The following is a 13,939-nucleotide window of genomic DNA, read 5'->3' as shown; positions in this document are numbered from 1 at the left end:
TCGGCACCACTGCCCCGTCTCAGGGAAGCGGTCTTTACCCTGCACGACTTGCAGGACCACCCTCCTCTCCACTCCCACCCCCGCAAAACACAAACCCTGATCACGCCAACAGTTCTGCCCCCCTGGTCCCACTGTGTGTGTTACCTAAGGGGAACAGAGAAGTGACTGGTGCTGGGTGGCCATGTCTCAGCTCTTGGAGCAGACAGGCAGGTGGAGGCTGGAGAAGAGACCTGGCCCCATGGGAAATCAGGGTGGTGAGAAAAACTGCATTGGAAAGGCAGCCGCCCACCAAGGCCCCACCTGATAAAGTGCACCAGATGCTGGCTACTGGGGAAGGTCCCCACGCTCAGTCCCACGGATTCTCCATCTTTTTGAACTGCAAAACAGTAAACCAGAGCAGCTGCAATTTTGAGGGGGCGCCCTGCTGCAGCTCAATACCACTCCCTGCCTCACTCCACAGTCTGTTCATCTCCCACGCCCAGCTCTGCACATGCCGTAACTCCGGCTGCTTTCTTCCTGTGGCTCTGGTAACAAGAACCGGTCTGACCTCACTTGGGTTTTCTGTATTTCTTCTCCTTGGGATCACAGAGGATGTGATCATCACTGTTGATGTCAGTGGGCCCAGGGAAGGAGGCAAAGACCTTGGGACCTAGGTGGACGTGATTCCCTCCTTCCCAGCAGGGCCACCCGCAGCTGAGCAAAGCTGATGGGGATGACTGGGGACGCCAACCCCACCCCACGGGTCCTCTGCCACTGCCCAGCACAGCAAAAACTAAGGACCGCTTCCCCTTCCAGAAGCAAGAGAGAAAGTGAGCAGCATCTGAACTAGAGAGGTATTTGTCTGAGAGTTTCTAGCAGGAATGTCTGTGAAATAACTGGGGTGTGCAGAACCTGTTGTGGGAACACCCACATGGGGTGGAAGGGGAAGCCTCCCGTGCCAGCAGAGAGCGAGAGGAAGAAAGAAAGAAAACACCAAAAACTGCTCATCAGTGGAAAGTCTAAGGACCCCACTAGCTCTGCCACCTTCCTGGCTAAGTGTTTCCCCAGCGCCATGGGACCCCCTGCCCTGGCCTTCCTGGCTCACTCAGTGAGCAAATGCCACCCTGTGCAGCGGCACCTCGAGCCTGCTTCATGCTCCACCCGCCTCTTCCAGGCTCCCGTCCTCGGACACCAGGCCTGGTGAGGTCCTGCATCCCGTCCACACCCCCTCCTTCCCACACGCTCTGAAGGCGCTGGCACGCCCCATCCGAGAGCCTCCTGGGTGTCACACGGTGGTGTGTCCTGATTGAGACTGGACAGATGTCCTCTCTTCCCACCCATCCCTCACCCTCGGGGAAAAAAAATTCAAACCATTAAAGAAATCAACACAGTAAAAAGTTACAAATCAGAAATCTAACCCTAAACTTATCTGAGAGATAATATTCCTGAATAATCGTAGAGTAAAATAAAATAAAAAAGTTACATTGTAAGGTATAAAAAGCCTGGGCGAGATGCTCCAGGGGCCTTGGCCAGAGGCCGGCAGACCCCCACCCCGCCAAGTGCCCTGTGGTGACCACGGACGCAGCAGCCCCCGCTGGGACAGTATCTCCATGGAGGGGGGCACTCTGCTCCCCACGGCATGTGGGGACAAAGTGTCAGTGTGAGGAAGGGCAGGGGCAGAAGCCCATCAGTGCCGGGGAGGGTTCCTCCTGAGAGCACCCCAGCCCACCCTGTCGTCTTTGGCAAATAGGCATATGCAGATGCAGGAATCCAGGTGCCCCAAGCCCCAGGTCTCTGTGTGCCTCCTCCTCCCTGGCACTCCACCCACCGAGAAGTCCGAGGCTGAGGCAGGGCAGGTGGGGTGGGGCAGGCTGGGGTGGGTGGGTGCAGAGGTCACGTCTGGAGAGTGCAGGCAGGTGACACAAAGCTCAATCCTCTTCCCTCCACAGGGCAGCGGGGTGGGGCGGGCACTCCCGGCCAGCCCGCTCACGCGTCATACTTCTTACCAGTCCGGTGGATGTGCTGGAAGAGGGTCATGGAGAAGGCCATGCCCAGAATCTGAAAGACACGGGGAAGGGCCTGAGGTGGGAGCCGCAGCAGCCTGAACCTGACCTCGGCCCTAAGGGGCTTGGGAGGTCACAGAGCACCTAGAGCAAGTAGGGAAGGCGACTGGCGTGCCAGGAAATGCTTGCGGAATGAAGAAAATGGTGAACAGAGGTCACCCTGGAGCCCTTGCTTGAGGCCACACGCAGATGAACTCTGGCTCAGCCTCTTGGGGCTGTTTGACCAGAAGCCATCAGACCTCTGCAAGACGCACAAGCATGCCCACTCAAAGGGGCGCTGAGAGCACAGAATGCACGAGGAACTGGCCCCAAGTGGGGACTCACAGGAGCTAAGGTGCAGAGTGGGAGGTGGCAGGGATCACTCAAGACTCATGCCAGCCGGGCGCGGTGGCACATGCCTATAGTCCCAGCTACTCGGGAGGCTGAGGTGGGAGGATCGCTTGAGCCCAGGAGTTCTGGGTTGGAGTGCGCTATGCCGATCAGGTGTCTGCACCAAGCTCAGCATCAATACGGTGACCTCCAGGGAGCGGGGGACCACCAGGTTGCCTAAGGAGGGGTGGACCGGCCCAGGTCGGAAACGAAGCAGGTCAAAACTCCCGTGCTGATAAGTAGTGGGAATGCACCTGTGAACAGCCACTGCACTCTAGCCTGGGCAACATAGCAAAACCCCATCTCTTTAAAAAAAGAAAGAAAGAAAGAAAGAAAAATAAAAAAGACTCATGCCAGCCAGGCACGGTGGCACTTTAGGAGGCCAAGGTGGGAGGATGGCTTGAGATCAGCCTGGGCAACATAGGGAGACCCCGTCTTGATTTTTTTTTAAATTATTTTTAATTATTCAGGTGTGATGATGCATATGCCTGTGGTCCCAGATACTTGGAAGGCTGAAGAGGGACGATTGCTTGAGCCCAGGAGTTTGAGGCTACAGTGAGCTATGATGGCACCACTGCACTCCAGCCCCGGCAACAAAGTGAGACCCTGTCTCTTGAAAAAAAAAAAAATAGACTCCTGCCAAGCCACTCCTGTCCGGTTGTGGAATTCATGGTGCAATGTCTTGGCAGCAACAGGGCTGTTTTACCAATGCTGTGTGCTCAGGACGATGTCACTACTCATGTCCCTCCACTCCTGAATCCTGAAGGGAGCCAGGGACCCGGAGGAGTGCAGGAGGCAGAAGGAAGCCTGCTGTGGTCTCACAGTCACCACAGATAGTGTGCCATCGGCACAAGCTGTAAACACGGTGACGGGGGGACACCTTGTGTGCCTTGCGTGGCTTTCCGGGCTCAAGGTTTGGGCAGAACTGGGGGAACCCATGGGGGCTGACTCCAGCTTCAATATCCCAGCCCAGGCCTGGCCACAGGCAGCCCTGAGCACATTCTCAGCTCTCGCTCTCGCATCGGAGCTCTGTGAAAAGGGCGCGGGCACAGCTGCCAAGCTTCAAGTGCCGTGATGAATTCCAGACCCTCCGCCGTGTACCAACAGCGCTTTCACTGGTCTGTGCTTCCTTTCCTCCTCGCTGAGGCCCACAGGGAGGGCGGGGCCCCAGGGGACGCCCCTCTTACCTGCATGATGAGGATGCACATCCCCACCGTGCCCAGCACGTGCTTATTGTCATGGAACCACAACTTCACCTTCTCATAGCAGCCCTGGGGAGCGAGGCCCACGAGGTTAGGGTCCCAGCCCAAGCGTGCGCTCCCTGCAGCCCGGCTCCCACCTCACTGTCTCCCTCACCCACCTCGCCCTTGCTCTTACCTCCCAGCACTCCCTGGCCTCAGCCCTGTCCCCCTCCCTTGGCACAGCCTCTGCCCCACCTGCAAGGCCAGCTGCGCAGCCTCAGACCCCATTCAACCCCTCACCCTCTGACTCTCCTAACTGTGGGTCCAGCCGCCCCCCATTTTCCACCTGCCTTTCAGCTTTATTTTTGTAAGTCCCTACCCCACCCCACATTCGGCCAACCTCTTAGTGTCCCAGGCCCGGCCTCCCCGTATCTCCTTGTGTCAGGGCATCCACACATGGGCTCTCGGACCCAAGCAGCCCACCCCCAGCCTCACCGTTCTCCACACAGGGGTGGTGGCGTTGCGCCCGCAGCCCTGGGAGTTCTCCATGCAGCAGCGGTCAGGGACCGTGTTCTCCCCCAGCACTGGGTACCAGTCAGTGTAGTCGGTGACACCGCAGCATCGCATCTAGCCCGCGGGAACGGAAGGGGCGGTCAGACCTGCAGGGGCCTGCCCCTTCCTCTCCAGGGTCTTCCCCCGCCCAGGCAAACCCCAGCCCCCCAAAAGTGGCCACCTGGAGTTAAGGGAGGAGACAAGGGCCCGCTTCTTTCCCCTTCTTTGGGCTTCAGCTGGGCCCACTGGGGAAGTGAGTGAGCGCTCCTTCCTGGAGACCAGGGCGGGAGACGGCAATGCAGCCTGTGCTCGCCCACTCTGCTCTTTCTGTAAATCATCCCAAGCTGCCTGTCACTCCGCCCCCCGCCGGCCCCTCCCCAGGGCCTAAATGGGCACATCTGGGAGTATGGACTTGTTTTCCTCTTCGAGCAAGAGCCTCCCCTCACCTAAGCCAAGCCTCGTCAGGAAGGCAAACCTGTTGCTAAAATAAATTCAGTCATTCATCCCGAAGCTCAGCCACAGCTCTCCTAGGCCTGCCCCTCCTGTGTCCTCATCCCCCTCTGGCTGCACCTTGCCGTATCACATCTGACTTGGCAGTTCAGGCAAATGCCCCCATGGGTACCACCCGACTCCCGGTTAAAATCCAGAAAGCACAGGCACCCGGCCGGGTCCCCAGGAAGGCAGCTGCAAGCGCTGGCCACCACCCCTCCTCCCTGCCGGCCCCCCCAGCGTGGCTGAGCGCACACCTCGGCCTGGATGATGTTCCAGGCGTTCTTCAGCCCCACATTGTTCTCGTTGTGGTACAGCAGCAGGCCTTCCTTCAGGTCCTTCTTGGCGTTCTCGTTCACCTGCCAGGCGGAGGGACACAGCAGGACGCTTGGGACCAGCACGCAGCTCGTCTCTCAGGCCCACCTCAGGTCACCCAGGAGGGTGGGTGACAGATGCGGGGTGGGCGGAGGAAGGCAGGGGAGGCAGCTGGTCTGGAAGGCCTTGCCCAAGGGGGTGGGGGCTCTGCTGGCCCAAGAGAGGCACAGAGGTAGGCATATGCTCTCGGCTTCAAACACAGCAGGCCTTGATGCACCCACCACCTCCCAGCAGAGCTAAACTCAGGGCCCAGGGCATAATGCCCAGAGGCAAAAAGCACGCCACGTGCCTCCCACTCCCCCATCCCAGGACCAGCCACACACACGGTCCACTCTGCCACCCCCATCCCCCCACGACACAGCTTCCCCACAGACTGCCCCTCTCAAAACACACCCTGGGAACTGCAGGAAAGAAGACAGGTCATGTGACCTTGCACCTCCCTCCCCGCTGTTTTATCTGATACTGAAGAGCAGTGTCTACTCCTGGGGCTGTTGTAAGAATTCTGGGAAACAATTCTCACAAAAGGGCCAAGACAGAGAAATCTCTGGACACTGTTCTTTCTTCCCTTTCACAAGCACAAAACTAAAAAATGCTTGTTTCCCATCCTAACGATGTCTCTCACTTTCAGTGTGGCTCAGGCAGCTACTTCAAGAACGAATCCTTACAGAGTTCTGTAGTGCAGGGTACCCCAGGGCCTGCCACGCCCGAGACACCGAAATCCCGGCCAGTCTCACTCGACTGTGAAATGCCCGGCCTGGCGAGGTTCCAGGGGTCACCCACCACCCTCCTGAACCCAGGAGCAGCGCCCGTCCTCAAGGGCTCTAGAGCAGGAAGTGGAGCTTCCCTGAGCTGGCGGTCCTGCTCAGCCAGCGTCGCCCAGAGAGTGCCTCCTTGTTTCTGGTGGGTTGCTCTCAAATCACCCAGCCCAACCACCTGGTGAGGTCGGAATCCCTTCTCCAAGCAGCTTAGTTACTTCCAGTGACAGGGAGCTCACTAGCGCCAGAGGTAGCCCCCTGCCATTTCTGGTCCTGCAGAGGACTCCACTCCCTGGGACGGTACACAGCCAACTTCCCCACCCTCCAACCTTGTCTGCCCCACGCTGCCCCCATCAAGACCTTCCCTCTGGTCTTTCCTTGGTGGCTTTCCCAACCCTCGGTTCCATCCTCCTCTCTGCCCTGGTGCCGCTCGCCAGCACTCTTCCTCTGGCCAGAGAAGGGACCCTGGCCTGCTTGGCCCTACCCCAAGGCCAGTGCCATTCCCTGCCCCCCACCCCCCATCTGGTCAGGCTTACCTTGTCCATGTAGACAAAGAAGAGGATGAGTAAGATCAGCTCTGCTAGGAGGATGGCCAACAGGACGATGAAAAACTGGAAAGGAAAGGCCCAGGCATGGGTAGGTGGTCATGGGCACGGCTGAGGACAAGAAGAACGTGGGAGGCAGGGACAGGTGGGGCTTCCCAGGTCTGGGAGAGGCCAGCTCCTCCCAAGGAGACCCAGAGAGCTAGGACAGGGACATAAAGGAGCTGAACTAACCCGGAAGTGGAGGGGCAACTAGGGGCATCCATAACCAATCACGAAGAGGAGGGGCGTGGTCGGGCCTGGAACATTGTAGAAGCAGGTTCCCTGGGCTCAAGTTGGACATTCAGATGGCTGATGTTCCAGGCCTCGCCTGTCCCGGGGGCCCAGGTACCAGATCGGGAGTTGGAGGGGCTGGGATTCGAACACAACTTACACTGAGGAGGAGGCACTTGTTTTCCTTGATGGCCCCCAGGCAGCCGAGGAAGCCCGTCACCATGACAATGGTGCCTATGGCGATGACCAGGTTGGCTGCAGACAGCGAGGGGAAGCTGGGGGAGAAGGTGGCAAAGTTGCCTTGGGACACGGAGAGCCAGATGCCTACTCCAAGCAGCCCACAGCCACAGAGCTGGAGAGGAAGGAAAGCCCGTTAGCCCGGCACTGCTCTCACACTCCTCCACGGACCCGGGGACACCGCAGTCCCCACCCCGTGCCCTGAGACACAGACAAGGTCAGAATCCACAAGGTGAGAACCAGGCTGCCGTCAGGCACGGCCACAGACCCGAAGCATGTCGGCTGTGTGACCCGGACAGTCCCCTTGCCGTTCTGTGCCTCAGTCTCCCCGCGTGACCTTGGAGACCGCATCAGCTTCACGAGCCTCCCAGGTCACTCTGAGGATCAATCAAACCACACAGAGACAGAAGTGTGTAACAAATCCGTGAAAGGTACTGGGCACATGTGAGCGGCTGAGGTTACTCCGTGTGACGGAGAAGAATCTCTGGTGACCAAGCTGGAGGCCGGGCGAGAGAGGAGCACTGGGGTCGGGAAAGCAAGGAAGACTTCATCTCTAGAGGCAGGAAGAGACCCTTGGAATCAGGTTTCTCAGAGCCAGAACTTCCCAGCGGCTGTGTCCTGTTACTCTGACCCAAAGGGCCATTTGTCTACTGGAGTCTGAAGAACAACTTCCCACAGGTGGAGAAAGAAGGCACTGGTCAGCTGGCCAGGGACCTGGCCAGCGTGCGGGACATGGGAGTCCCTGGCTGCCCTCGCCATCCATCCAATAAGCCAGCCTCGGGTGGATCGCCTGAGGTCAAGAGTTTGAGAACAGCCTGACCGACATGGTATAACCAACATGTCTCTAGTAAAAATACAAAAATTAGCCAGGCATGGTGGCATGAGTAGTTCCAGCTACTTGGAAGGCTGAGGCAGGAGAACGGCTTGAACCTGGCAGATGGAGGCTGCAGTGAGCCGAGATTGTGCCACTGTACTCTAGCCTGGGTGACAAAGTGACACTGTCTCAAAATAAATAAATAAAACAAAATAAAGCTGGCCTCCAGCATGATCAGCACCAAAATCAAAAAAGTGACTCTCTCCCCAACAGCACTCCTGGGGCTGCCGGCGCCGCCAGCTCCACCTGGGGAAGCCTCTCTTTCACTGGCTGCGAATCTCCACATCTGCCTTATTTTATGCTCGATATAGCTGGCACTCCCCCACTCCCTCCGCCAGCTCAGGAGAAGTTTGCCGAGTCTGAGGAGCCAATCAATCAAACAGTATTGATTGAGTGCCTACAGCATGCAGTGTGCCATGCCAGAAAAGCTACAACCACTTTAGAGACCTGTTTTCCAGGGGCCTCTGTTCTGGCTGGATGGGAGCAGTACAAGTACAACATCTAGCACTCCCAGGTGGGATGGACTGGTGCCCAATCAGTGCCATGGGCGTTCAGAGGAGGCCATCACTCTGACAGTCACAGAAGCCCGTTGAAGGAGGCAGTCCCTAAAGGGTAGGTGGACTTGGGGCAGATGGAGGACGAGAACATTCCGTGCCAGGTGAAAGTGCAGAGCGTAAGGGCTTGGGAGTCACAGACCCGAACAGGTTATCCCAGCTCCAGCTTATCCTGGTGACGTGAGCTTGCAAACCTCTCGTATGCAGAGTGAGAATATCATCCCCTTCCTATGGGAGTGTTGTGAGAATTAGAATGACGTAAAGTACGTGAAGTGGGTGGCCAGTTCTGGGCACTGCTTGCTGGAAAGGTAGTTCCTGGGCAGCCATTCCATGCCAGGGCCTGTGCCGACTGCGCTGACTCCAGGAATCAGCCCAGCCCCTGCTCTCAAGCTGCTCTGGCTGCTGGGAGGAAACAGGCTCAGGGCTGAGACAAGGTCGCCCGCAATCAGGCAGGGTGGTGATGCCCATGGGAAGGCGAGAGGAGGGGACAGACGCTTCCCTGAGAAAGGGCATCTCCTTCACTTATTCCTCCACAAACCCAAGTGAACACCTGCATATTTAGCCCCAGGCCCTTCTCCAAGCTGGGAGACGGCATATACCTCACTAGCAAAGACCCTGCCTTCACAAAGAATAGGGTCTTACAGGAGATACCGACCTTACGTAAGCAACAAATAGCATAACTTCAGCTGCTGACATGTCGCGCACAGAAAAACAAGGCTAGGTAAACAGCCAGAAAAATAACTGGGGAGTGGGTGGGCAGGGAAGGCATCTTAGAAGAGGTGGTATTTAACCAAAAACCCAAATAAACATTCTTCCCCCAGATAGTTATGCTACTATCCGGGGGAAGAATGTTCCAGACAGAGGGAACAGCAGGAGCCAAAGCCCCGAAGTGGGAAGGAGCCTAGGCAGCCAAGGAGGAGCACGCTGGCTGTGTGGCACAACAGTGAGTGAGGTGATACATGGCAGGAGACAAAGCAGGCAGGGTGGCTGGGGGCCAGGCCAGCTGGAACCCTGCAGGTAAAGGAAACGTGTGGGCGTCCTCAGTATGATGGGAAGGCCCCAGAGCTGGAGAGTGATGCGATCGGATAGAGGTTTTCAGCAGATCACTTTGGCTCCTGTTTGGAGGACAGACCGCGGGAGGGCCCTGGGGAGGCCAGGAGAGCGACTGGGAGGCGGCTGTGATTAGGTGGGAGCTGCGACGACTCATAGCTCATAGCAGGAGGCTACGGAGGATCGGTGAGAATGGTCCAATTTGAGATGTTCTGAAGGTAGCATTGACAGGCCTTGCTGGGCTTTGAAGAATCAGTAGGATTTTGATAAATGGGGAAGCAGAAAGGTGGTCTACACTGTGCATGAAGAAAAAGGTGGGGACAGACACCTCCATGTATTACTAATGCAGAGACAGTGCAAGGAGCTGGAGGGGGCTCCGAATGAGGTACGTCCAGCAGTGGCCCAGGTCCTCCACACTGTGGAGAGTGGTCCTGCGCCTTCTGTCCCCTGGCGCAGCCCCACAAGGAACCAGGTCAGGGCTCCCAAGGAATGAGCACACTCAGATCCACAGCATGGGCCCAACTGGGCTATCGCAAAGCTTCGCCCCCGAACGGGGGCTAGCCCCGCTACAGCCACCAGGTGGCGCTCCAGGCTGGTTCAGACGCTCTGGGTTCGCCAGTGACGGCTGAAACTTTCATCCAAACAGTCACTCTTGACTTTTCTTCAATCTGGTCAGCTTCTATGCTGCCGTCTCAATTTTTCTTTCATTAATCATACCGTGGAGAATTTATGATCTTCATGCTGAAGATTTATGGCTCTAAAAGCCAGATCCTGGAATGAGTAAGCGGAAACCCCGCTGCCACAGGCACTTGCGGCAGGAAGAACTGCGGGGTGCCCCCCACCCACCGCAGCTGGAGACACACAGGACCCCAGAGCTCAGAGCCTGGACCCTCCCGGGCCTGGAAAAGTTCTCAGAGTATACCTTTCTCCTGAAGCCATTTCCCACTGTGGGTGTGCCTGCAGAAGGGGGGTACCCTTCTGAGCCCCTCTACTTCCCTCGTGGGGGAAGGGCTGGAATGCTCAGGAGCCTCTATGTAGGAAAACCTCTAAAGTCAGAAACTCCCAGGAACTGGTCACCTCTCTGCAAACTGGTTCTCTGACTTCGCACTCGAGAGCCACCCAGAAGCCTCCTTCTACCTCTTAGGGAACACAACTGGTGCCCTGTCCCCAAATCTGCTTCCCTTCCCATTTCCTGTCCAAAGTCCTACAGGGCCCAGACCAGGCCCCAAGTAAGATCTGTGCCCTGCCCTTCGGTGGGGGCAGTCTGGACCTGAAGCCTTCCTCTCCAAGCCCTCAAACCTGTTCCCGCCTCCATCACAGCCCCCTCGCCCAGCTCCACACGTGGTGCACGTCTGCCGAGCGAGGAGGCCCATACAGCAGAGTGTGGTGCCAGGCACATCCCCACTGCCATGCTCCCATCCCCCGAGGGCTCCCGCCAAGATGAGCCCTCTGCTCCCATCTTCTGATGGCCCAGCACTAACAGAGCCTCCAGGCAGGAAAACACAAAGATCATGCCTGGATTTTCCATAAAGCTAAGGCAGAACACGGAAGTCCCCAGTCACACTGCCAGGATGGGACAATACTTTGGTTTCTGGCATTCGGTGCAGAGGCCTGTACTACCGCCCAGGAGACCTCCGACTGACAGGAGACAGGCACCAGGACAACCCACCTTCGCCCTGGGTCCCATGTCCAGTAGCCCCCACTGCCCTCCCTGCCCCTGGCCTCTGGTTTCCAGCCCAGCCTGCAGAGAGCTGCCTGATTCCTTTTCCTACAAAGCCTCTCTCATCATGGGCTCCCTGGTGTGACCTTAAGATTCTTTAGCTCTCGGAGGCCCGATTTCCTTTAAAATTCAGGATTTGGACAAAGATCACTTCTCAGGTTCCTCCAGCGCAGTCTTAGCTGAGTCTGAGACACGATGCTCCTAGCCCCCGGCCCAGTGGTTCCCACTGAGGAGCAATTCTGCTCCCAGGGAACATGTGGCATGTCTGGGGACATTTTTGGTCGCCACAACTCGGCGGGGGCTGATCCTGGCATCTGGTGAGTAGAGGCCAGGGATGCTGCTAAACACCCTACAGCTCATAGGACAGCCCACACAGTCAAGAACTGTCCGGCCCCAATTGTCAACAGAGTTTGAGAAATCCTACCCCCCATCCAGGCACCCACACTTGGGGTGTCAACATCGTGAGAACAGCCATTGGAGGAAGAACCTGGTGTGTTTCCTCCAGCGGTAGGGAAGCAAGAGCCAATGACAAGGATGTCCCCAGGGTGCTGGGGAGATTCCAGCTGGTGAGTTGGGGAGAGCCGGCCTGGGCAGTTATGAGGCCAGGGAGGGAGCAAGGACAGGAGGGAGGAGGTGACAGCAGAAACAGGCTGGCCATGGTGTCTTGGCAAGCCAGGTCGAGGGTGGGAAGACAGCGAGCTGACCTCTGAAGCCAGTGCAACAGGCAGGGAGAGGGTGCGGCAGGAGCGGGGGAGGGAGGCACAGGACAGGGGAGCCACTCCTGGTGGAGGGAGCCCAGCACAGGAAGGAGGCAAGGCCGGTCCATGGTGGCACAGCCAAAGCTCCAAGCCGGAGAGCTTAGCTGGTGGCATTCGGGAAAATTCCCTTCCAAAATCAGAGGGTTGTCTCAGCTGAGATGACTGAGCTATAATCTAGCCCACGATGGGACAATCTGGGGCGAGGCAGGGTGACTCAGGGGACTGGGCCCTGGGCAATGCTGGCACCAACCCGCAGGAGGTCACCAGCCACTTCTGGTGTGGTCCGGTGTCCTCCTCTGACCAAGAGCCGGCCCAGGGGCCAGCCTGAGTACCAATCCTCCCCTGCCCCTGCCCCTGCCCCAACCAAATGCATTTCAAAGTAACTTCAAATCAGGGCTACAAACAAATCCACATCTAAATTTGAGAAGACGAATCCCATCCTTACATTTGCCAATGGCCTCCTTGAGAGCCAGTATTTGGGCCTGTCGTTTTTGTGGTTAAATCCGCAGAGCCTGCAGTGGGGCCTCACTCCTGGCAATGCCTTCAAGTCCCACAGGGTGATCCAGCCTGGGCCCTGCCCTGACTCCAAAGGAGGAAGAAGGTGCAGGCCCCCCGCACAGAGAAGAGCCCCAAGTCACTGGGCTGTGTCAGGATCGTCCTTCTCAACAGAGACCCATCCAAAATACACACAGCAGGTAAACTGAGGCCCGGTCAGGCTATGGCAGTGCAGTGAGCCCACACTCGTCTCGCCTCATTTGTTAAGTCTTGTAGTTAGTTCATATCCCCACGGCGTCTTCCTTGTCTTCAGCTTGAACCACGTAGACTGGTTTAAATACATGCTTCTGCCATGTGTTGTTACGTATATTTCATGCAGGCATCCTATTTCCCTGAGGGTGGGGGACACAATTCCCCCTTCAAACTTCCCCCTTCCTGAGCTTCTCCACCACTTCCATGCTGCTTAGAGCCCAGGGGCAGCCGCTGCCCATATCCTTCACGTCTGCCACCAGTCTTCCACTGGTGGGAGCGGCCCCTCCCCAGGGATGACTCCTCACGAGTGCTGGGCCCAAGCAGCACATCTGGGACTTCCCAGGCTTCTGTGCAGACTTGCTGCCCACCCTCACTAAAAACACATGCCTTTCCAGGACGCGGGCTTGGGTCTTACCCGTTTTTCATCCACTGTAGGGCCCAGAACATGCCTGGATTCCTAGATAAAGATTTGCTAGAGGAACGAATAAATGAATGAATGATGGGGGTGGACAGAGGGGCCTGAGCAGGCCACAGCTGGGGAACAGGACCAGATCTAGACATGTAAACCCTCCTGAAAAGGCAGCCCCCTGTGCACCCCGTCTTCCCCACTCCTGGAACCCCCAGTGTCCACGGGTGGCTCCCAACTCTGCTGCCCTATTTTAATCCCCACAGCCTCATGTGTCTGCAGAGCCCCACAAGGCACCTGGGCTCCTGGCATCGGATGTCACTGGTGGCCCCCAACCTGGCCCCTGCCCCCCTCATCCACTGTTTGCTTGCAGGAGAATCTCAGATGCTAGGGCTCAGTGCTCCCTAATGTTTCTTCTACGAGCCAAGACCAGGCCCAGCATTTAATGGCATTTAATAAATGAGTGGATGTGGAGAATTTTTTAAAAAGAAAAAAACCCAAAACCACTTTAATTTCGCAGCCTGACATGCCGGCTAGTAATGAACCTGCCTGGCTCTGGAAGAAGCCGACCTGCCAAGAACTTCATCATGGGGAGCAGAGACAATACATCAGTGCCAGGAGTGCAGCCGCTGCTTTGTATTTCAGACACCACTTGCCTCCAAGGGCCCCCGCAGCTCATTCATTCTCACAGCCATAAAGGGAGAGGCAGGAGGGGTAGGGGAGGAGGGAGAGCCACTGATGCCTCCAATTGTGCACCGAGGGAAATAAAGGGACAAAGTCACAGACATCTTTGCCAAAGTCACCCAGAAGGCAAGAGGACCACAGCTCGGTGGAACCACGGAGTGGGGGGCAGCCACACGGGGTCTCCTAGGGTCCCCATGCTCACCACAATGTACTCCATTCCTTTTTTTTTCTTTTTTTAATAACTCTAATCAGGCAAGAATTCTTTCTAGTTAATGCAAGAACCTACCTCCCCCTGTGGCTAACATGCATCAATCCTAGTTTTGCCCAAGAA

At 57.1% G+C, this 13,939-nt stretch overlaps 1 protein-coding gene across 5 annotated transcripts in view; it reads right to left on the bottom strand.

Moving 5' to 3' along the window:
- Positions 1-1,363: 1,363 nt before the first annotated feature.
- Positions 1,364-13,939, bottom strand: part of TSPAN9 (tetraspanin 9) — a 203,105-nt gene continuing 190,529 nt past the window's right edge. For all 5 annotated transcript variants that reach the window (XM_074403394.1, XM_039461665.2, XM_039461664.2 and 2 more), the window contains 6 exons: positions 6,739-6,930; positions 6,300-6,374; positions 4,891-4,992; positions 4,088-4,219; positions 3,599-3,682; positions 1,364-2,037 (listed from right to left, as the gene is read on the bottom strand). In XM_074403394.1, coding sequence (XP_074259495.1) covers positions 1,966-2,037; positions 3,599-3,682; positions 4,088-4,219; positions 4,891-4,992; positions 6,300-6,374; positions 6,739-6,930 — 657 coding nt within the window. In that variant the 3' untranslated portion in view covers positions 1,364-1,965. The remainder of the gene's footprint in view (positions 2,038-3,598; positions 3,683-4,087; positions 4,220-4,890; positions 4,993-6,299; positions 6,375-6,738; positions 6,931-13,939) is intronic.

This window comes from Saimiri boliviensis, chromosome 7 (assembly GCF_048565385.1).
Source record: "Saimiri boliviensis isolate mSaiBol1 chromosome 7, mSaiBol1.pri, whole genome shotgun sequence".
Lineage (NCBI taxonomy): Eukaryota > Metazoa > Chordata > Mammalia > Primates > Cebidae > Saimiri > Saimiri boliviensis.
This window is presented reverse-complemented; position numbering and strand designations above follow the sequence as displayed.